At 37.9% G+C, this 24,988-nt stretch overlaps 1 protein-coding gene across 9 annotated transcripts in view; it reads left to right on the top strand.

Moving 5' to 3' along the window:
- CASK (calcium/calmodulin dependent serine protein kinase) overlaps nt 1-24,988 on the top strand; it is a 389,761-nt gene that overhangs the window by 301,529 nt on the left and 63,244 nt on the right. For all 9 annotated transcript variants that reach the window (XM_082865258.1, XM_082865256.1, XM_082865252.1 and 6 more), the window contains exons 12-13: nt 17,068-17,145; nt 19,845-19,925. In XM_082865258.1, coding sequence (XP_082721384.1) covers nt 17,068-17,145; nt 19,845-19,925 — 159 coding nt within the window. The remainder of the gene's footprint in view (nt 1-17,067; nt 17,146-19,844; nt 19,926-24,988) is intronic.

The raw sequence follows: 24,988 nt of genomic DNA, 5'->3' as shown, positions 1-24,988 counted from the left end.
GGCTGCATTGGGTCTTCATTGCTGTGTGCAGGCTTCCTCTAGTTACGGTGAGCAGGGGCTACTCTTTCTTGCAGTGCGCGGGATTCTCACTGCGGTGGCTTCTCTTGCCGTGGAGCAAAGGCTCTAGGCACGCAGGCTCAGTAGTTGTGGAGTGCAGGCTTAGTTGCTCCACGACATGTGGAATCTTCTCAGACCAGGGCTTGAACCCGTGTCCCCTGCATTGGCAGGCGGATTCTTAACCACTGGGCCACCAGGGAAGTCCTCAGTTGCACTTTTAAAATAAGTTCATTCAAAAGGCTAACCTCACATCATATGCTGACTCCTACCAGTTTTGCTTATGAAGTGTCATGTGTTCCATCCATGGCATTATCTTCCATCTGGGACCCACCCCTCACCTCCTTATGGAATATGCTGCCATTCTCAGAGATGTGCAGAATGAAACTTTGTAATATATGTGTTTCATTGCTTAGCTAGGAGTGGGTAGGTACTTGATCTGTGAATATAAAATTAAATTCTAAGAACAACTCCCCCACACACAACTCTGAAGAAAAATTCTAACATATCCGTTGGTACTTCATCAGAAGAGAAATTTTAGATCTGAGGATTTGAAAAAGAAAATTAAGTCGTATCTTCAATCAGTTACTTTTTATTTTGACATCTTTATTGGAGTATAATTGCTTTACAATGGTGTGTTAGTTTCTGCTTTATAACAAAGTGAATCAGTTATACATATACATATGTTCCCATATCTCTTCCCTCTTGCATCTCGCTCCCTCCCACCCTCCCAATCCCACCCCTCTAGGTGGTCACAGAGCACCGAGCTGATCTCCCTGTGCTCTGCGGCTGCTTCCCACTAGCTATCTGTTTTACGTTTGATAGTGTGTATATGTTCATGCCACTCTCTCACTTTGTCACAGCTTACCCTTCCCCCTCCCCATATCCTCAAGTCCATTCTCTAGTAGGTCTGTGTCTTTATTCCCATCTTGCCCCTAGGTTCTTCATGACCATTTTTTCCCCTTAGATTCCATATATATGTGTTAGCATACGGTATTTGTTTTTCTTTTTCTGACTTACTTCACTCTGTATGACAGACTCTAGGTCCATCCACCTCATTACAAATAACTCAATTTTGTTTCTTTTTATGGCTGAGTAATATTCCATTGTATATATGTGCCACATCTTCTTTATCCATTCATCTGTCGATGGACACCTAGGTTGCTTCCATGTCCTGGCTATTGTAAATAGACCTGCAATGAACATTTTGCTAAATGACTCTTTTTGAATTATGGTTTTCTCAGGGTATATGCCCAGTAGTGGGATTTCTGGGTCGTATGGTAGCTCTATTTTTAGTTTTTTAAGGAACCTCCATACTGTTCTCCATAGTGGCTGTATCAATTTACATTACCACCAACAGTGCAAGCGGGTTCCCTTTTCTCCACACTCTCTCCAGCATTTATTGTTTGTAGATTTTTTTATCATGGCCATTCTGACCTGTGTGAGGTGATACCTCATTGTAGTTTTGATTTGCATTTCTCTAATGATTAATGTTGAGCCTCCTTTCATGTGCCTCTTGGCCATCTGTATGTCTTCTTTGGTGAGATGTCTATTTAGGTCTTCTGCCCATTTTGGGATTGGGTTGTTTGTTTTTTTGATGTTGAGCTGCATGAGCTGCCTGTAAATTTTGGAGATTAATCCTTTGTCAGTTGCTTCATTTGCAAATATTTTCTCCCATTCTGAGGGTTGTCTTTTGGTCTTGTTTCCTTTGCTGTGCAAAAGCTTTGAAGTTTCATTAGGTCCCATTTGTTTATTTTTGTTTTTATTTCCATTTCTCTAGGAGGTGGGTCAAAAAGGATCTTGCTGTGATTTATGTCATAGAGTGTTCTGCCTATGTTTTCCTCTAAGAGTTTGATAGTGTTTGGCCTTACGTTTAGGTCTTTAATCCATTTTGAGCTTATTTTTGTGTATGGTGTTAGGGAGTGTTCTAATTTCATTCTTTTACATGTAGATGTCCAGTTTTCCCAGCACCACTTATTGAAGAGGCTGTCTTTTCTCCACTGTATATTCTTGCCTCCTTTATCAAAGATAAGGTGACCATAGGTGCGTGGGTTTATCTCTGGGCTTTCTATCCTGTTCCATTGACCTATATTTTTGTGCCAGTACCATACTGTCTTGATTACTGTAGCCTTGTAGTATAGTCTGAAGTCAGGGAGCCTGGTTCCTCCAGCTCCATTTTTCATTCTCAAGATTGTTTTGGCTATTTGGGGTGTTTTGTGTTTCCATAGAAATTGTGAAATTTTTTGTTGTAGTTCTGTGAAAAATGCCAGTGGTAGTTTGATAGGGATTGCATTGAACCTGTAGATTGCTTTGGGTAGTAGAGTCATTTTCACAATGTTGATTCTTCCAATCCAAGAACATGGCATATCTCTCCATCTATTTTTTTTTTTTTTGCGGTACGCGAGCCTCTCACTGTTGTGGCCTCTCCCATTGCAGAGCACAGGCTCCGAACGTGCAGGTTCAGCGGCCATGGCTCATGGGCCCAGCCGCTCTGCAGCATGTGGGATCTTCCCGGACCGGGGCACGAACCCGTGTCCCCTGCATCGGCAGGCGGACTCTCAACCACTGCGCCACCAGGGAAGCCCTTTCCATCTATTTTTATCATCTTTAATTTCTTTCATCAGTGTCTTATAATTTTCTCCATACAGGTCTTTTGTCTCCTTAGATAGGTTTATTCCTAGTTATTTTATTCTTTTTGTTGCAATGGTAAATGAGAGTGTTTTCTTAATTTCACTTTCAGATGTTTCATCATTAGTGTATAGGAATGCAAGAGATTTCCGTACATTAATTTTGTATCCTGCTACTTTACCGAATTGATTGATTAGCTCTAGTAGTTTTCTGGTAGCATCTTTAGGATTCTCTATGTATAGGATCATGTCATCTGCAAACAGTGACAGCTTTACTTCTTTTCCGGTTTGGATTCCTTTTATTTCTTTTTCTTCTCTGATTGCTGTGGCTAAAACTTCCAAAACTATGTTGAATAAGAGTGGTGAGAGTGGGCAACCTTGTCTTGTTCCTGATCTTAGTGGAAATGGTTTCAGTTTTTCACCATTGAGGATGATGTTGGCTGTGGGTTTGTCATATATGGCCTTTATTATATTGAGGAAAGTTCCCTCTATGCCTACTTTCTGGAGGGTTTTTATCATAAATGGGTATTGAATTTTGTCGTAAGCTTTCTCTGCATCTATTGACCATGTAGTCTTAAAGAGTGAACTTCAGCAAATATGAAACCATCTGGGTAGTAGGGCAGTGGTGGTGGCCCTTGTGCTACCTGCCTCCTGGGGCTGGAGATTGAAGTACCCTGAAGCTTGCTGTGGATATGGGGGTCTCTCATTCCACTGTTTCTAACTGGATGGGCAAAAACTCCCATGTCTGTTTCCATCAGAGTCGAAATATTAGTGTCAATAGGAAAGTATCACATGAAACAAAATTCCTGAAATAAAGAGAGCTAGAAATATTATATGTCCTAAATATCTTCAAAGTAGTTTTTCTTCATTCTTAATGTAATTATCAATAAACTTAAAGGAAAAAAATAAGCTACTAAGAATATGGTCATTTGTTACACAGCAATAGAAAAGTAATATAACTAGAAACAAAGCAAGGATCGTCCACTATTACCACTTCTATTCAACATTGTTATGGAGGTTCTGGCCAGTGCAGTAAAGCAAGAAAAAGAAATTCAAGGCATGCAGATTGGAAAAGAAGAAGTAAAACCATATTCTCACAGAGATATAGTCTTGCATGTAAAAAATCCTAAGGACACTACAAAAAAATCTACTAGAACTAATAGGCAAGTTTAGCAAGATTGCAGGATACCAGATCAACATACAAAAATTAACTGTACTTTTATATATAAGCAATGAATAATGTGAAAATAAAATTTTTAAAATATTCACAATACCATTGATACAGGATAAAATACTTAGTTAATTAAACAAAAGAAGTATAGGACTCATACATTGAAAACTACAACTGTTGCTGAAAGAAAGTAAGGAAGATCTAAATAAATGGAGAGAGATAAAATGTTGGATTGGAGGATTCAATATTGTTAAGATGGAAGTTTTCTTCATATTGAGCTATAGATTCAATGCAGTCCTTATCAGCATCCCAGCAGAATTTTTTTAGTAGAAGTTGACAGTCTGATCCTACAATTTATATGGAAATGCCATAAACAATTTTGTAAAAAGAACAAAACTAGAGAACTGACTTCAAAGCTTGTTATAAAGCTACATTAATGAAAATAGTATGGTATTGGTGTAAGGATAGACATAAGGATCATAGCATTCAGAAATAAACCCTCATTCATGGCCAGCTGATTTTCAACAAAGGTGCCAGGGCAATTCAATGGGGAGGGGATAGTGCTTTTTTTAAACGTGGTGCAGGAACAATTGGTTATCCATATGCAAAGAAATAAACTTAGACCCTTACTTCACACCATTACACAAAGATTTCCACAAGATGGAAATTGTAAGCTTAAAACTATAAAATTTTTAGAAGAAAATATAAGGAGTAAATCTTCATTACCTTGGGTTAAGCAAAGCGTTCTAAGATACAACACAAGAGAACGCTTGAGGATGAAGAAAATATTCTAAAACTGGATTGAGGAGATGGTTGTACAGCTGTTATGAATTTACTGAAAGTCATCAAATTGTACACTTACAATGTGCAGACTGTACAGTTTATAAATGATACTCAGTAAAGCTTTTAAAAGTTAAAAAATGAGGGCTTCCCTGGTGGCACAGTGGTTGAGAGTCTGCCTGCCGATGCAGGGGACATGGGTTCGTGCCCCGGTCCGGGAAGATCCCACATGCCGCAGAGCAGCTAGGCCCATGAGCCATGGCCGCTGAGCCTGCGCGTCCGGAGCCTGTGCTCCGCAATGGGAGAGGCCACAACAGTGAGAGGCCCGCGTATTGGGAAAAAAAAAAAAAAAAAAGTTAAAAAATGAGAAGTAATGTATTTTTATTTTAAAAAATTTATTTTACCCTTTTTGCATTATTTTAAGGTAAAGCACTGTTGGAAGTTCCTTCCATGTGCTATGGGTTATAGTATACTGTGGATCATCCCAAAATATCATTTGTATGACACTATGACAGCAGTTTCCAGTGTCTCCTGGCATTGTCCCCGTGTCCTAACACCAATCTGGCAAAGCCAAGCTGCCTACTCTCTGCAGTGCCCAAAGCCCACTGAAGGGATCATCCCAGTAGATTTCACAGCATCATTACACTGATTTCCCCATCTCAACATTTAGCTTTATTGCTAAGAATTTACCTTTAAAATATAGCATTTTAAAGTTCATTGACTTTAAAATGCTAAATTTGTTTTTCTCTCCCAAGAACTGTTTTATTAACCAATGTGTGGTTGTGACTTGTGAAAGAAGTCCAAATTGTCTTTTTTTTTAAAAAAAACATTATGAATTACATAATTGTACGTATTTTTCAGTAAGGGAGGGGGCATCTTCGCAAAGCAACATGTTTTAGTTTATTCTTTTAGTTCATTTCTTCTATATTCAAATGCATAGTCATTTCCCCAAATTCACACCTTCGTGGCAGATTTTATGTGACATAATTTCCACTTTTTTGGTCTCTTTACTGTGGTAAAATATACATAACATAAAATATACCACTTTAAGCATTTTTAAGTGTACCATTTGGTGGAATTAAGTACATTCACGTTGTTGTGCTACCATCACCACTATCCATCTCCAGAACTTTTTTCAGCTTCCCCAACTGAAACTGCACCCACTAAACAGCAACTCACCATTTCCTCCTCTCCTTAGCCCCTGGCAGCCACCATTCTACTTTCTGTCTCAAGGAATTTGACAACTGTAGGTTCCTCGTATAAGTGGGATCATACCTTATTTGTTCTTTTGTGACTAGCTTATTTCACCTAACATAATGTCCTCAGAGGTTCATCCATGTTGTAGTATGTATCAGGATTTCCTTCCTTTTAAAGACTGAAAAATAATCCATCTTATTTATGTACCACATTTTGTTTATCCATTCATCCAATATCAGTGTTTTATGGTAGACAGTTATATACTAGGAAAAGCCAAATTCTCCAAATAAAACTATCCAGTAGTAGGGAATTCAGCCTTAGTTTCATCCCCAGGCAGTTGCTCTATCTGGTCTCCTATGATATACATCTTTGTGAAAGGAATGTGTGATTTTCACTGAAACTATTATTAACTACCGCAGTCCCTCTCATTCCCTTATTTATTCAGGTGAATTACTTCTGAAAACAGTGATTGGAGTTTCCTCTAAAATACCAAGAATCAGCTTGTTCCCAGTACCAGTGTTTCCCACTGAGTGCCCTTCTCTTTTTATAGCACCATAGTCAACTTTACCGGAAGGCAGAGGAATGTTCGAAAAGCCTTCCAAGTGCTGCAAGCTCTGATTCTTCTTCATGCTATTCTCAAGGAAAGGGGGGGTTCCCCCCAGAAAGGAATGTGATATGCTCAGTTGAAGAATGTTCGATGGGGTTGGCTTGCAGCATTCACATCCAAGAACATAGTTGCTTTCTTCTCTTTGTGGTCCTTCAAACATTATTTCATAAAACCACTTCTGCCAAACTGTCTTTTGTTCTCTTTTAACTTTCCACAACAGAAATTCATTTTTGCTACTTGTACAGATGCTTGTAGCTTTGCTACAGCTACTTGTACAAATGCTTGCTGTTTGTTTATACAAAATAATTCATACCCTAAGTCAAAACTTATTGAATTGCCTCAGTAACTGCATATCATATGACACACCTAATGTAAATGTTTTCTTTTAAAGTGGCAAATTAATAATAGGATATTCATTTACTGTAAATATTATTTAACTATTAATGTAGATGCTTCAGAAGATCACCTTAGGAAATGAGGTTTTAACACTTTTTAAAATTTTTAGTGGTTTTTTTTAAATGGAAAAGAAATTTATATCACAATGAAATTTCTCACACTTGGGAAAACTCTTAGATCTAGTATTCAAATGTGCCCTATTTCATAAGATTTAATTTAAAGCAAAATAAAGCCTGCCTGTATCATCTAACTGGTTGTTTTTCCTCATGCTTTCTTTTGCTTGCTCAAGAATAGGCATTATGATTTGTTTCTTACAAGGCTTCATTTTAGAGTTATTTGCCAACTGAAAAAGGCCTAGAGAACAGTCAAGCCAGGTCATCTGAGGCCAGTGTTTAAGTTTCTCAGAAAGAGCTGCCAACTGACCAGAAATCCAGCACAGTGGCCTATGTTGTTAGGCCACCGACAGTCTTCTTAGATTGAACTGGGAGGTCAAGCAGGTCTTAATTTCTTGGATTCAAAAATAAATCCCTGTAAGAGCTATGTTCTAATGGGATTGAAACAAAAGCAGCTCTGTACACAGAGAAGTAAAACCTAAACCAAACAAGGGCCTCCTTAGGGTTACTTTTGCTGTCAAGATCCAACATATTTTGCAACCCTTTCAGGAAATCTTAAAATGGCCCAGATATACTGATTTTTAATTTCCTATTTGCCGTCAGAAGAAAACTTTCGTAATGGATTCAGGTAGAGTAGTATATTACTAGGCCAGCTGAGCCCTTTCTTAAGACTTGAAAGGATATATACCCCATCATGATTTTCTAAAACTTGATCTAAGCTAGCATTTCACTGCTATACTCTTAGGTTAACGCTTTCCTGGGACGTCTAACCGAACGGCTTCCAGCAACATTCTTATTGGCCACTAAGTACAGTATACAGTCCATCGGATATCCATTTCTAACTCGCGTTACCCAGTATGAACTGGGCCATAGTATTGGTAGCAGCCCTGAACCTTTCTCTAGGAAAAATCTAAATTCCAAGTTGAGACTCCTGCTACTTTATTATCATCACTAGATTTGTGAATTTGATATACTTCTTTTTTAGGTGAGAAACAAATTTAGTTTAAGATTTATAAAATTTAGCTATTTCCATGTTTTCTGAACTTTTAGAGGGAAAGTTAGCACATAGTACAAATTGTAAAGGATAATGTACAAATAATGAAAGTACACTCTTCAAATGAATGGAGTACATTATCTCCATTCAGATGGAGAGTCATCTGCGTGACTAATGTTTGAGTGCTTTCTTCAATTATTTTAATTGAATTGATTTTTAGAAATTTTACAGAATATAAATTTTTAGGCAAAACAATTTTTAGCGCTGATAGAATAGGCATTTTTTATCCTGTAAGAGAATGATGCCCTAGGTGATTTAATTTCTTTTTCTAAATCATAATATCCCAATGGTGCATAATAGTTCTTAGATTTGTAAGATTGGACAGGTTATATAAGTTCTTCTCAAAGTTTAATTATAGTTCCTTAAATATTTAAAAATGCCATTTTAAATTTTGTAGTGTGTTTTTTTCACACTTAATGTTTCCCATCACACAGTCTTTAAACCACTGTTAAATATACTGCTCTTTTCCAAGTTTGGAGTATGTCATTTTTTTTAATTGAAGTATAGTTGCCATATAATATTATATGTTATAGGTATACAATTAGTGATTCACAATTCTTAACGGTTATACTCCATAGTTATTATAAAGTACTGCCTATATTCCCTGTGTTGTACAATATGTCCTTATAGCTTATTTGTACCTCTTAATCATCTTCCCCTATATTGCCCCTCTCCCCCTTCCCTCTCCCCACTGGTAATCACCAGTTTCTCCTCTATCTCTGTGTGTCTATTTCTTTTTTGTTATATTCACTAGTTTGTTTTACTTTTTATTTTATTTTTATTTATTTATTTATTTATTTATTTATTTATTTATGTTTGGCTGCGTCGGGTCTTTGTTGCTGCCTGCGGGCTTTCTCTAGTTGCGGCGAGTGGGGTCTACTTTTCATTGCGGTGCGTGGACTTCTCACTGCTGTGGCTTCTCTCGTTGCGGAGCACGGGCTCTAGAGCGCAGGCTCAGTAGTTGTGGCACACGGGCTTAGTTGCTCCGCATCATGTGGGATCTTCCCAGACCAGGGCTTGAACCCGTGTCCCCTGCATTTGCAGGTGGATTCATAACCACTGCGCCACCTGGGAAGCCCCTGTTTTATTTTTTAGATTCCACCTATAAGTGATATCATACAGTATTTGTCTTTCTCTGACTTATTTCACTTAGCATAATGCCCTCCATTTCCATCCATGTTGCTGCTATGAATATTGGGGTGCATGTAGCTTTTCCAATGAGTGTTTTTGTTTCTTTTAGATATATACCCAGGAATGGAATTGTTGGGTCATGTCATATGGTAGTTGTTATTTTTAGTTTTTTGAGAAACCTCCATACTGTTTTCCACAGTGGCTGCACCAATTTACATCCCCACCAACGGTATATGAGGGTTCCCTTTTCTCCACATCCTCGCCAACACTTGTTATTTCTTATCTTTTTGATGACAGCCATTCTGACAGGTGTGAGGTGATACCTCATTGTGGTTCTTATTTGCATTTCCCTGATGATTAGTGATTCTGAGTATCTTTTCGTGTGCCGTTGGTCGTCTGCATTCCCTCTTTGGAAAAATGAAATGTCTATTCAGTTCTTCTGCCCATTTTTTAATTGAGTTGTGTTTTTGTTTGTTTGTTTGCTTGCTTTTGCTGTTGAATTGTGTGAGCTATTTATAAATGTTGGATATTAGCCCCTTATCAGTCATATCATTTGCAAATATTTTATCCCATTCAGTAGGTTGTCTTTTCATTTTGTGACTATGTCATGTTTAATGACACTAAAGATTGTTGAAAGGGCATTTCTATATTTTTACCCTAAAGACAGTAAGTTTATATATAAGCTTGAGCAGGAAAGATAGATTTTTAGATCTCAAAAGATCTTCTCTGATCTGTGGCTTCAGAAAACTGGCTCCAGTGCAGTAGTTGAATATCAGTTCCTTATATTTTAGTATTAAATCACCTTTCCCTAACATTTTTCCAGATTTCAAATGTATTTTTTAAAATACTGTTGGATATCAATAGCTGATCTGCTGGGTTCACTGAAAAGATGTGATACTGGAACTTTGTTCCTAATCACCCAGCTTCCTCACAGCAACTGTAAGGAAATTCTTAATACGATAGTCTATGTTTCCAGAGCAAGTCATTTCAATTCCCATTATTGTTGTGCAATATAAACTTGTGAACACTGTTATTATCTTTTACTAGGATCACAGACACATTTCATTACATACTTTGCAGCTAAATTTTTATGTAATGAGCACCTAACATTACAAATGTCACAAAACTCCCAGAATCCATCAACTTATTTTAGATAGAGTTTAAACAGTCTCTCTAGCAGTAAATATATATATATATATATTTTTTTTTGGCGGTACGCGGGCCTCTCACCGTTGTGGTCTCTCCCATTGCGGAGCACAGGCTCCGGACACGCAGGCTTAGCGGCCATGGCTCACGGGCCCAGCCGCCCCGCGGCACGTGGGATCTTCCTGGACCGGGGCACGAACCCGCGTCCCCTGCATCGGCAGGCGGACTCTGCGCCACCAATGGAAGCCCGCAGCTAAATATTTGACTCTTGAAAACTTTAATTCTTTTCCAGCAGGGAGCTTCTTTGGTATCTTTGATTTAGGTGGTAAGATGATGGTTGTTAATATACTTCTGTGTTCCCAGCAACTGTACAAACCCATTCATTATTTGGCTCATGTCTGTAGCCTAGTTGCAAAAGTTATAATCTTTCTCAACTAAGTACATTCTGGTCCTTAGATTTGGTTTTCTCTGTGCTAGGAAGTTAGTGGGACACATAACCCAGTGATAGTAATTTTATAGGTTCTCCACCAACTACTCCGTTTTAAATGTTGATATTGCTAAGTGCTGCATATAAACTATGAGCAAAACAAAGATTTCTATTTGAGGATAAAAATCAGAAGAAAGTGAGGTACGATGGAGTATGGTAAAAAAAAAAAAAGAAACTTGATTTAGTGTTTTGAATGTAAATAAAAAATGACATTAACTTGTTAACTTATGTTTAAAAGTACAATCTCAGGAGAGTTCAGTTTAATATTACCACCAACTTTATTCTGCTTTATTTAAAACAACCCATCCCAAATATAGAATGTGGCCTTTTAACAGAACTGTGCTTTTCTACTCCTTAAGACAGAAAGATTAAGCATGTCCATGTAGCCGTGTGGAGTCATATCTGACCCAGCGCCAGAGACTGGCAGTGAGCAGGCCTGTCTGTGAGTGAGACAGCGTGAAAGAGTCTGTTCCCCTTGCAGCTGTTCACATTTCCTCGTTTTGCCTTGGGCTCTGTGTGTGTGTGTGTGTGTGTGTGTGTGTGTGTGTGTGTGTGTGTGTGTTTTAATAAAAAGTGCTGAACTTGGGTAACTATAATTTCATTAGAAAGAGAAAACAAACAGTAATACAGTCATTCTTGTTTTCTCTCCAGGAATGATTTATTAACAGTCTTCCCTCCCTCTACCTCACCCTCTACACCTCAGCTTTACAAATACACTTGAAATCTTCAGATGGCAGGAAAGCAAACAACAAGCGGAAATATATTTTGTCATTTCAGTTCGCCTTGAATTTGAGCTTCTAGAGCAAGTGTTGGCAACTACAGCTGTCAGGTCAAATCCAGCCAGCTACTTGCTTTTGTAAATAAAGTTTTATTGGAACCCAGCCATGCCCATTCATTTATGGACTATTAATGGCTGCCTTCACATACATAGCAAGGTTGAGTGGCTGTGACAGAGTCCATATGGCCCACAAAGCCTGAAATGTTTATCATCTAGCCAGGCAAGGATTAGGATTCTAACATTCTTTAATAGGGCAAGGCTTGTAGTTGATTGCCTAATGTCTTTCAAATCACATTTAAGGACTTCCCTGGTGGCACAGTGGTTTAGAATCTGCCTGCCAATGCAGGGGACACGGGTTCGAGCCCTGGTCCGGGAAGATCCCACATGCCACGGAGCAACTAAGCCCACGTGCCACAACTACTGAGCCTGCACTCTAGAGCCCACGAGCCACAATCACTGAGCTCACGAGCCACAGCTACTGCAGCCCGCGTGCCTAGAGCCCATGCTCCGCAACCAGAGAAGCCACTGCAGTGAGAAGCCCACACACCGCAACGGAGTAGCCCCTGCTCGCCACAACTAGAGAAAAGCCCATGCACAGCAATGGAGGCCCAACGCAGCCAAAAATAAATAAATTCATTTATTTTTTTTTAAATCACATTTAGTTAGTTTTTTTCCCTACAGCCTATAAATGGCATTTTCTACAGTTCTTTTCCCGAATATTTGCTGAAGGTGTATCCCTGGCATGAGACCATGTTACTGAATTCTAATACAAGCCAAGGTACTCTGGTATGAGAGAAAGGACAGCACGTATCAGGAAGCCAGCCTAGTCCCTCCTACTATGGCTGCAGGACCCCGAGTGCATCCCTTCATGTCACTGGTCATCAGCTCTCTCCTTCTTAAAGTGGAGGAATTGAATCATGTTGATATCTAAGATCTCTTTTACCTTGAAAATTTTTTGAAGTCAGACTTGAAACATAGGGGAAAAAAGAATTAAATGTGGTCAAACTGTATTTATTAATTTTGAGGGAAAGTTTTTAACTGTGCAAGCAGGACAGAAGATACTGTGAAACCTGGTTCCTAAAGAAACAAGGTAAAATAAGTATTCCTACTCTGTTTATTTTTATATTACTCTGATTTTTAAAAAATATATCTATTTACAGTTCCTGTGCACCATTTAAATACTCATTTTTTTTTAAGAAACATTTATTAAACATCTACTATGTACTCAGCCTCATGCTACGTGCCGTTACTGAATGTCAAAGGACTCAAGAGTCTGATCATGGAAAAGAGAAAGAACCACTTAAACAGCATGTTCTGTACTCGTGTCCCTCAGGCAGCCAGTGCCCAGTGCTGTTAATGCCCGGGGTGTGGCAGGTATCCAGATGTTGTCTCTGTCCTGGGTTGCTCCTGCATCATCATGTACTCTGCAGCTGGCCTCAGCAGCACTCTCAGCTCCTGCCTTCAGCTGTGACCCCACGGCCACTCCTGGGTCCCCTTGCTCTGTGCAGACAACCCTCTTGGTCAGGGTTCCGCCAAGATGGCTCCAGCCAGGTTACATTCTGAAGCAGCTCCTTGACTCATGGGAAACACACAGTCTTGCCATAAAATACACTCCAAGTGTGGGCTGCCCTGCTGTTGGCCTCCCACCCTGCCATCAACCAGGAAAGAGGCTCTTTTCACTTGAGACCCCAAACGCCACATGTCAAGCCACTCCGAAGACTCTCACACAGCGCTCTTCTGGGTGCACCAAGATGGACCTTGTAAATTGCTGCAACTCAGCAAGCATCCCTGCAGAGCATGAGACAGTGAGCTCTCCTTGCTGGCACCTCTGCTTTGTGTACATGGGTCTTTTGGAGCATCTACCATCCTTCACTTTGCATGAGGGAAGAAGCAGCTCCCTTTCCTTTCCTCCCCAACAGGAAGGAGAAGGGAAAATCAAATGCTTCCTTGCCTCAGTCCTTTAGCTTCTACAGATTCCAAGCATCTGTCACTATAGGCAGAATGGGGTGCTAGGGTGAGCATGGAAGGACCATTTTAGCTACCTTTCAGCAAGCCCTGGAAGGATGGTCTGGCAGCTTCCTAGCAGACCACTTACTTCCTATTGGCCTTAGCTCTGGGCTTTAGCTGAAAGTCCAAGACAGCAGGCCAAGTCCCAAAGTCACATCATTCTAATAATTCTTTGTATATGATAGAAGGGGGACGGGCAATAAACGGTGGTAAAGGAGGAGAAACTGCAGCCTTCCTTTGTTCTCAAAACTCAACCACCTCTCACTTGCCTCCAGACCTTGGGAAAACTCCACCTGAATTTGAACTTTGAGTCCTGAATAGCATCTCCTAGGCAGCATAGAATATGAAGATGACCCATAAGAATGAGAAGTTGAAAAGCTGCATACTCCTGATGACTGTTTTAAAACAATTAAACGTTACATTGCATTCAAAATTTCCTCTGTTGATGACTTTTTATTTACATACTTTGCCATATCTCTCAAACAGTTTGTATTTGTTATGGGTATCCCTAAAATATTTTGAATCCCTAAGGCAAAGATAGAGTCACAGAAATAGGGGGCAGGGGAATGAAGGTTGGCATGTCATGCATACACATCCAGATAGTCCCCAACTTGGGACTGCTCACTGAGATATTTCCTAGTTGATATTGCTGGGGACCAAAGTACTCTCAGGTCCTCAGGGGGATCAAGCTGGCATATGTTCCTGGGCCTTTGGTTATACATGTCTTTGGAATTTGTGACTTCTCTGAGCATAGCAACTATCATCTTTTTCCTCTCCATAACCCCAGTGAATAGAACCCACTGCCTAGTACATGGTAGGACCTCAGTAAATATTAGATGGATATATGGGTCAACAAGGGGTCACTTCTTCCCACTGATGGTGAAAGTAAGCCCCTTCCCTGTCCCTTCCTGCCTCAGTTCTTAATTACTCTTTTGGTTAATGAGCAGGCAGTTGAAATTCACCATCTATTCTTAACCACATGGACACCATCCACTCCATCCAATGCCTGCCTTGACCGCTCCAGTCCTGCACTTTCCTAGGAGTTGGAGGGGCAGAGCCCAGTGTCCCCACCTCAAGCAGAAGGTCCCTTCATTTAATTCCTTTGTACTGTATCTGCCTTTCATATTAAGCATCTCACCTCCCCCTCATCCCACCACTAGTTCCACTGAACTTTGGGTGAATGTGTGATTAGTTGGATCGGGCAAAACCAAAGGAGCAGAGGGAAATTTGGTCTGAGCACTTTCCTTGGATCAGGGCCTTATCTGCATGCCACCTGTGAAGTTGTTGTAAAGCTAGAACGTTAGTTCTCACTTTGCTACTCCCTGCCTTAGTTTCCTCATCTGTAAAGTGGGAGTAGTAGGGATATCAACATTACAAGGTTGTCTGAGGTTAAATGAGGGAATATATATTAAGAACTCTGACTAGTAACTAGCATCCACTAAGTGCTCAATAAAAGTAACAATTATCATTGTTGTTAGTATTTGTACTACTACAACTATTCTCAAAAGTTGGTACTGGGCATAAGATTTACAAATATCTAAGGAGTTTATTAAAGCACAGATTTCTGGATCCCCATTTCAAATTCTGATTCAGTAGATCTGCAGTGGGGCCCAGAAATCTGTACATTTAAGTAACTACTCCAGCTGATTCTGCTACAAGTCCTCAAGAAACCACACTGATATAAGACCTAGGGAACCGTACTTGGCATCATAAGACCAAGCCAAAAATAAAAGGTCTCCAGTAATAGAATAAGAGCAATTCTGGGAGCTTGGAATTTTTGTTGCTTTGTGAGTTAAAACTAATGTGCATTTATTAAATGTTTAAATAGAAGCTAATCCTAATCATGGTTGAAAATTTTGAAAGTAGCATTAGTAATAGTCCTTGTTCAAGAAAAAGGCAAAACTTTTTGTGGTGAAATTAGGCATCATAAAGACATTATAAATGATAGTGCCGTCAACTTGTAAAGCCTCAAATTAAATTTGCTTTCTTTTTCCCAAACAGCATTTCAGAGTTTTAAAAATCTTTTTTTTTAAAAAAAAAATCTTTTTAATTATCCATGTAGGTTTTTTATTTTGTTTGATTATTAATATTATGACATGTCAGGTGATGGCTATATCTGTTTTTTAAGTGTTAGGTATTTTAATTGTGTTTTTTTAACTTATGATTCCTTACTTTTGGGGGGTTGGGTTTTTTCCCCCTCCTACTTTTTATTGCATGTGTACAGTATTTCATTTATCTCTATAGACTAGTCTGGGAACCTACACTGCATATACCATTATTTCTATGGAAAAATATATTCGGTGGTTCCAAATGTCAAAATTTACAGTCTTTAGAGATGGAAGTCATTCAGAGGATGGAGACTGCCCATGTGTATTCTACAGGGATTCGAGCAAACTTTTATAAACAAGCCACATATCACTAGTTCCCTAAGTGTTAATATAATATTTTAAATAGAGCGAATTTTACTAGCCTACTTATACTATTTATTTAACCTCTAATTTAGTAGTACTTTCTTAATGCTGCCATTTTAAAATGGTCACTGCTCTATCTTCACATTGCTATCATTAGGCTTTATTTATTTATTTGTCTGCCTATTAATCACTAGGAATTTTTATGTATGGTGTGGCCCAAACATTTACAAGTCATAAAGCTTTATTCTGCATCAGTATAAACAAGTGTAACTATAATCTGAAGAATATTATGGTATGTGACCTCTCCACTAGCACTGCTGTGCATAGTAGGGAAGGAAAAAAGAACAGAACCAAAACCAACCCCCAAAACCCCCCACTTATTTTAGAGAAGTTAGGAAATAGAAGTGGCTGGCTAGCCAAGACCATTTTAAACTTTTCACTTTTCAAAGCAGACTGCTGAATGAGATGTTTTGTCTGAAGTAGAAATTAATACTTTAATTGCACTTCTACACTACAGAGATTTTTCTCTAAAGAATTTTCTTCAGAAAGTTAAATTTTGGATCATGTAGATTTGCGGAGTTTTTAAAGTATAGACTCTTTTCAGCTTCTTCCCATACTCTGTGAATTTACAAATTAAAAAGGAAAAAGGTTTATGTGCTTGATTTCTTGCTGAAAGATGCCAGCACTGATTCTGTTAATGAACAGCCCTAGTAAAACAAGTATAAACCTTTCGTGAGAGCATTCCTTCCTAGAAGGAGTTGGGTTTACCCTCTCCCAAGATTTAGATTGCTGTGAAAATTCCTTCAGATGTGTCTCGGCCAGAAAGCATTCTTTCATTTTACTCTGTATTCATCTTATTAAATGTTGCTTCTATCAGAGGGAAAAAATTCTGTGATTACTGAAATATTGATGATTTTTAAAAAGATACGCGTAGCACTCATCCCAACAAGTTTCATTTGAATGAATAAGACATTAACAAGAAGATCCCACTAAAATCATCAGCCTGCCTCTTTAAGGGGAAAATATTGTTTAGTGAAATAATAAATATGAAGCTCTGAATTTATCAAAGAATTATGAATGTTGATTGGATTTTCTCCTTTGCTTTTAGCTATATGACAAAATTAACACAAAATCTTCACCACAAATCAGGAATCCTCCGAGTGATGCAGTACAGAGAGCCAAAGAGGTAAGCGATATATATTTTGTCAATGTATTTGGGTGTCATATTTGGTATGAAAACGTTTCTGCTGCACAGTAAGAGGCAGCTTCCCTGAAGTCACAGTTAGACCATTATACTCAGATTTAGTATTTCTAAGTTTATCACTGAGCATTTACATACAGAAAAGAAAAAAGAATCTCGGCAGCAACATTGCCTAGATTTCTAGTTCTGGTATGTAAACTTGAACAATTTTACTTCTCTTTTTTAAAAAAAAGAAAAAGTTATTTTACCACTCTTGGTGGAAATCGACATGCTATGAAAGTTTGAGTTGCTTTTTTAAGGTGGTAATTTTTGAAAGTTAATTGAATGTTTATAACAACTAAGTTCAGAGAGAAGTCATTTTTATAAATTACTGGTTAGTGTACATCTTTCACAAAATTTTAACTTTCTTATTATAGAAACATCACACTGCAGAAAGTTTGGAAAGTAAAAAGTCATCTATAATCCCATCACCCTAACACAGTAATTTTCATTTTTGCATATCCTTTTCTAATCACTATCCATTTACATATAAATTTTTATGTGTTACAATCAAAATATATCTTTCTTTTAACCTAACCTAATATAATAAGCATTTTTCCATGTTTCTGCTAGGTCTTCATAAATAAGTTCTCATGATGGCATAATTTTTCTCTGCTGTTACTAAATTATAATGAATTATAAATGCCTCCACTGTTAGATACCTAGTGGGTTTTTTTAATCACTTTTTGATATCATAAAAGTCTTTATACAAATAAATATTTTCCTTTGAAAAGATTTTATTTTTATTTATTTATTTATTCATTCATTTATTTATTTTTGGCTGTGTTGGGTCTTCGTTGCTGTGCGGGCTTTCTCTAGTTGCGGTGAGCGGGGGCTACTCTTCGTTGCAGTGCGCAGGCTTCTCATTGCAGTGGCTTCTCTTGTTGCGGAGCATGGGCTGTAGGCGGATGAGCTTCAGTAGTTGTGGCTTGTGGGCTTCAGTAGTTGTGGCTTGCGGGCTTCAGTAGTTGTGGCTCGCAGGCTCAGTAGTTGTAGCGCAAGGCTTAGTTGCTTCGCAGCATGTGGTGTCTTCCCGGCCCAGGGCTCGAACCTGTGTTCCCTGCATTGGCAGATGGATTCTTAACCACTGAGCCACCAGCGAAGCCCAGAAAAATATTTTATAAAGTGAAATTACTAAGTGAAAGAATATGAAAGACATAATTCCTTCCCTATCAGATTTTAAACACAAGACCTGTACTGAAAAATATATATTCACTGAGAACCAAGTCCAAGGTTGTGGAAGCCGCTAGGCCTGCCCACCTGGTCAGGGCAGCAGTCAGGAGAGGTTCTGTCTGCATTAGAGACCACACCTCAGTGTTTAAAATCATAGGCTGTGAGAGTAGCAGGGGACCAGAGAGAGTATATTGTTTCATCTTTTGTTTCACTGGTTTAGAAACTCAAAGCAGAAAATACACCAAAGGAGAATTGGCTTATCATCATTAAACAATATGAATTAACAGCATAACCAGCACTAGTTAAGAGTACATTTTTCTCATTGGGGTATAGTTGTTTTACAAGAGTACATTTAGATAAGAAGGAAACCTTATAGTTTTTGTTTGTTTGTTTGTTCTTCTCTGAGGAGGTGGTTGAGTAGCACTGGCTGAGATCTAAGCCTTAGGCTAAGTGACCTCAAAACATTCCTTCCTGGCCAGAATTAAGATTCTCAAAGGCGAGTCAAGAGATTCCTACTCGGTACATGACTTGCGTGCCCCTGACATCCAATCCTGCTGAAGCAATCCTCGATTGGCTCAGTTTTTAGGATTGAGAGCAATGTGTATAACCACTCTGAGTCCAACTATGTACACTTGGAACTGTAGTAGTATGTTTACTCTGAAAAGGAACAGAGGCCTTCCCCTGGGCTCATGTCACATAATCAAATTTTAAATGGGTAAACTCCATCCTAGTGGTAAGGGATAACTTTTGAAGAACAATTTCATTTGAAAACAACCGTTTAAACCTATATAGAGAAAATGTTAACAACTAATTCGTAAAGAAAATGTGAGTGAAAAGAGAAAAGTTTTTGATTGTGTGTCTTATTTTTAAATTATTCTCTTGGGTTCCCTGGCAATTAATTCTAGGAACCATTGCCGAGATGTGGCGAATGTGAGGAGATGAGTGTGGAGAATCACATTGATTCTCTCAGGCTACAAGGAAAAGTACTCAAGTGTTTTCTCTTCTTTAAATTGTTTTTATTTGAGCCTTTGTCATTTTAATCTTTCTGAAAGGAATTGACAGTTTTGTTAATATAAAAGAAAGCTGTTACCAACTTTTATTACAGATTCATCTTGATGGTGAGTTTGGAAAAAGATTTGCAGAGATTATTTTCCCATTAAGTTTAATTAAGTTACTTATATCTGTAATAAATATGTACTACAGACTTGTCATTTTGTTTTGTATTTTTCAGTAATCTTTTGAGTTATAGTTGGGTAATGAAGGCAGAGACTATTACAGCAATTTGTTTTATTTTTATTACCACAAATGTAGCTGTTTTATATATTAATAACCTTTGAATAAAATGATGAATTTTTTCCAAAATAATTATTTTGCCTGCCATACAAATCCATTCATAATTTTTAATTTAAAAGAACTCTATATTTTCTAAATCTAGCATCCTCATTATACTATTAAATATCTTGCTTTTTTAGGTATTGGAAGAAATTTCATGTTACCCTGAGAATAACGATGCAAAGGAACTAAAGCGTATTTTAACACAACCTCATTTCATGGTAAGTAACAATTAAACTTCCATAGAAATAAAACCTCACTTTCAAAAGAAGTTTTTACTAATCCTTATGAAATACAGCTATCTTCATCAAATGTGCTTTTAGCCGTATAATATCAGATGGTTAAGATTACAATGCCAGATAATACCAGATGCACTAAAACTTTTTGTTGTTGTTTACTTTGTGTCATAGTTGTAAAGATGCTGTTTGCCAGGCTCATGGAGTTGGAATAAGAATTAAGTAGATGATAGGGAGGGTGGGAGGGAGGGAGACGCAAGAGGGAAGACATATGGGAACATGTGTATATGTATAACTGATTCACTTTGTTATAAAGCAGAAACTAACACACCATTGTAAAGCAATTATACCCCAATAAAGATGTTAAAAAAAAAGAATTAAGTAGATGATACATCTACTGTGCTTAGCACAGTGCCTGAAATATGCTTGATGCCTAATAAATGTTAGCTAATGAATATTATTAGTTACTCCATAGTATCTGTCATGTGTAGGGCACATAGTAAGTTCTCAGTAAAACACTGAGTAGATTAGGAACTTGCCCGTTTGCAGGTAGGTTAGCCCCACCTCAACTGACTGTTCTGTGCAGTGTGTTTTCCGTAGATAGAAGCCTGTATGTTTTGGACAGACATGTCTGTCTATAAACTGATAAGTAACCTCAGCTCAATTCTGAGAATGATGTAGGACCATTTGATACCAACAGATCTTTCAGATTTGAAGTAAGCTAAATAAATTAATATACACCCAAATAAAATCCTTTTTTTAAGGTTAAGGTTTTTTTCAAAACCATTAAAGCTCAGACAGCCCCATCTCTCACAACTTACCTACCTTCGAAGCCTTGGTTTATTTTGCTTTTCTGACATCAGAGAGAAATTAATATGTGCACTGCTATTAGTAAACATTTTCAGAAATAATAAATAGTTCTTGTAATTTCTGAACACCCAGCTAGGTACTTAAAAGACATTTTCATTTACTCATCAAATATGTAAATGCCTACTATATGCCAGGCACTGTGCTGGGCACTAAGGATAGTGGTGAAGAGGACAAACGAACTTCCATTCTAGGTGAGACGTGGATAGGTGAGCTAGAGACAGACAGTGAGCAAGTAAAACAAACAATATAACTTCATATAGTGATAATAACTATGAAAAACAAAAGGATAATGGGGCAGAGATGATAGTAAAGTGGAAGCTACTTCAGATAGTCAGGGGAAAGTCCCTCTGAGGAGCCAACATGTGGGCTGAGACTTGTTATATGAAAGAACAAACTTTCTGAATGTCCAAGCATGGGGAAGAGCAAATGCAAAGGCCCAGAGGCAGGAAAGAGTTTTGTAGGGTCAAAGTACAGAAGTAAGGCCATTGTGGCTGGAATATAGTAAACAAGGGAGAGGGTGGTACAAGAAGAGCTGGAGAGGGTGGCAGAGGCCAGACCACATAGGGCCTTCCAGACCATGGTAAGGAGTCTGGATTTTCTCCTGATTGCAGTAGGATGACACTGAGTGATTGCAAGCAGGAAAATATTGTTAGAACTGTGCTTTAGAGATTGCTGGGGTTGTTGTGTAGAGAATGGACTATAGTGGGGTTAAGAGTTTAAAAAGGGAGACCAATTAGGAGGCTGTTGTGAGGTGGTAGAGGCTTGAAGAAGGACGGGGCTGGTGGAAAATGAGCAAATTGGGATTCTACTTTAGAGATGGTTAGACATGACAGGACTTGCTGATGGCTGGGATGTGAAGTGATGTGATTAACTCCATTTTACAGTTCAGAGAGGAAACCACACCTTAGAAAGGCAAAGAGGCTTGCTTTAGGTCACCCACCTAGTAAGTGGCCTCATTGAGGTTCAAAACCCAGTGGCTCCAAAGCCTGTGCTCTTAAATGTGGGTTGACTTGTAATGAGTATCGATTTTCCTACAAACTTAATTTGAACTCATTGGTCATTCCCAAATAAGCATATGTTTGGATAATGTCCCATGTGGCAAATATAATTCCAAGCTATATATACTGTGTTAAACTTTTAAATGCTGGAGGTTTCTATCTTATAAGCATTTTAAGATCATGTGGACACAGTAGGGGAAGGAGAGGGTGAGATGAATTGGGAGATTAGGATTGACATATATACACTACCATGCGTAAAATAGATAGCTAGTGGGAACATGCTATAAAGCCCAGGAAGTTCAGCTCCATGCTCTGTGATGACCTAGATGGGTGGGATTGGTGGAGAGGGAGGGCCAAGAGGGAGGGGATATATGTATACATATAGCTGATTCACTTCACTGTACAGCAGAAACTAATACAACATTGGAAAGCAATTATATTCCAGTAAAAAAAAAAAAAAAATTTTAAAGATCATGGTTTCAAAATCTGGTATTTTTAAAGAAATATTAATAGCTAAAGGAAAATATTTTAATGCTTATAATTTTTATTATACCAAGGTTTGGGAGTTATTCTTAGCATATTTATAATTTTATACTTATTTCTTCAATTATCTGACTTTTTCTTTGCTTTCTGATCATTAAAATGAGGATTTAATATTGGATTACCTTATACTTAAAAATACAGATACTTATAAATATTTACAGTAATTAAGAGTAAAACAGTGTAGATTTAATTTTTTTTAATGTGTACTCTAGAGGTCATGATAAATATTATTACACTATCCTTCAGTTACTCCATTTGAAAGACTTATTTTTTAAAAAAGAACAGATCCTTTGCTTATTGCAGTTGTAAAATATAAAACATTAAGAGTAAAGACAATATAAACAAAATAGAATGTCAGTGCTTTAACTTTTTCCTTTAAAATTTTCTGTTCTAGATCCTATATTTTAAAAGCAAATTTGTATCCTACTTTCCCAAAAAACAAGATGGTTAAAAATGGCCTTAGGTTGATATGAAAGCTTCATTATTAAGTGATTAATTTTATGACTTGTAATTGTAATTCAGAAGCCGGAGGAACCACTTTCAAACCTAAAATTCGTATTTTTTCCTATAAATTTTATTTTTTGGTTTTTGTTTTTTTTGGCTGCATTGTGTCTTCGTTGCTGCGCACGGGCTTTCTCTAGTTGCGGCAAGCGGGGGCTACTCTTCGTTGCGGTGCAAGGGCTTCTCATTGCGGTGGCTTCTCTTGTTGCAAAGCACGGGCTCTAGGCACATGGGCTTCAGTAGCTGTAGCACGCAGGCTCAGTAGTTGTGGGGTGCAGGCTCTAGAGCTCAGGCTCAGTAGTTGTGGCGCACGGGCTTAGTTGCTCCGCGGCATGTGGGATCCTCCCGGACCAGGAATCGAACCCTTGTCCCCGACCTTGGCAGGCGGATTCTCAACCACTACACCACCAGGGAAGTCCCTTTCCTATAAATTTTAAATGAATTTTTCCCACTTTGGTCTGAAGTTCTTAGTTGTCTTGTCCACGTCCTTTTTACATACATATGGAAGTATTTCCTATTACTTCCATATGTAATATGTAATGATTCTTCTTATGTAATTAAAAATAATAGCTATTTCAGCTTAGTAACAATTGCTGAATCATACCTCATGACATACTTGAAGAAAAATATTCAGACTCTGATTTCCTTATTTTTTATTTGGCATACTCTTTTAATGGCTTTTTTTTTAACAATCTGTAAGTGACCCCTTTTTTTCTGTTTGCATATGCATTGGATTAAGTTTCATTTTGTGGTAGCAGTCTTTTCCAGTGGCAAATAGCGGTTAATATCAAGTATGACCTCATTTGGTGATAAAATTTAAGGATTTTTCTCTTAAAGTTCAATTTTGGTATTATTTTTGTGATTGTGGGCTTATCCTTCCTTATAAATAATACATTAAATACAAGTGTTTGCTTATATAATTTAAAAGGATGGATAGAAATCATTTGCAAAAAGCAGTACAAACACTTTCTCCAACCCATGTAACTGGCATTATCCTAATGAAGCTTGGTTCTCTGTTTACCTGGGTATATATCCTCCAGTCATACAAAGCATGTTTTTTTTTAAATTGTTTTAAAATTCACTGTTTATAGAAGACACATCTATAATTAATACAATGAACCTAATTTTAACAGATGAAGTTTTTCAGTTTGTCTATTATTGATTTTTACTTTCTGCCCTAAATCTTAGTCTCTTAAGTGGCTACAGTTAAACAGGAAAAAGAGGGATTTCCCCACATACCATAACCACCACCACTTTGGCCTGGGGTACTAGTGCAGGGTGTAGTCAGGGCACTGGTCAGGAAGCCAAGGTCCCCAGGACCATTGTGGAGCCCTGCTTTCAAGCTGTGCTGCTTAGTGCCCTTCAGTGCCCCTCATCTAGACCCCAGTTTAGACCAGCCCTCTGAGATCTTGGAAACATCCGGCATTTCCATTACAAATTCAAAACATTGTAAAGCAACTATACTCCAATAAAGATGCTTTTAAAAAACTGGGTATATTGCTCCAAGCATATGCTCTATTGATGTCTGATCAACATCACTTCTTTATGATTTTACCACATTGTTACCTTATTTTTGCGTCGTATGCGTACCTTTAAAGTACCTAAAATAGCTAAGTCATGACTTTGGTAAATCTTTTAATTAAATAACTTAATTTGAGATGCTACAAGCTATACTTTTAAGGTGATTTTAATTATGTTTCATTATCTCTAGATATTTCATTACCAGACAGATCACAGTTTAAAATAAAACTGAATTTATAGTTAGTACTGTAACTATAAGAAAATATAAGAAAATATAATGCATAAAGCACCAAACATACTGATACTTAGCTGTAAAATTCTCTTTGAAGTAGAAATGTTCAAATATTCATGCTTATTAAAAACTTTCTTATGATGGCAGAAAATGTACAGTAAATGGAAGAATAGCCTCTTTTAGGGAAACAAGGGATATTTATTACCCAGTTTCACCAAGATGACATATGGAGATATCAATACAAAGAAATCACTTTTTCTTTGTTAATGGGCTTTGCAAAAAGAAGTCATAATAATAACTGTCAACTTACTTTTTATTTATGCAAGTGCTCCAAAAAGTAGAAATGAACAAAAACATTAAATAGGTTTAGATTTTGAGCTCCA

The sequence above is a fragment of the Leucopleurus acutus genome (assembly GCF_964270905.1).
Source record: "Leucopleurus acutus genome assembly, chromosome: X".
Classification (NCBI taxonomy): domain Eukaryota; kingdom Metazoa; phylum Chordata; class Mammalia; order Artiodactyla; family Delphinidae; genus Leucopleurus; species Leucopleurus acutus.
The sequence above is the reverse complement of the archived record's forward strand: the minus strand, read 5'-3'. Positions and strand labels throughout refer to the sequence as shown.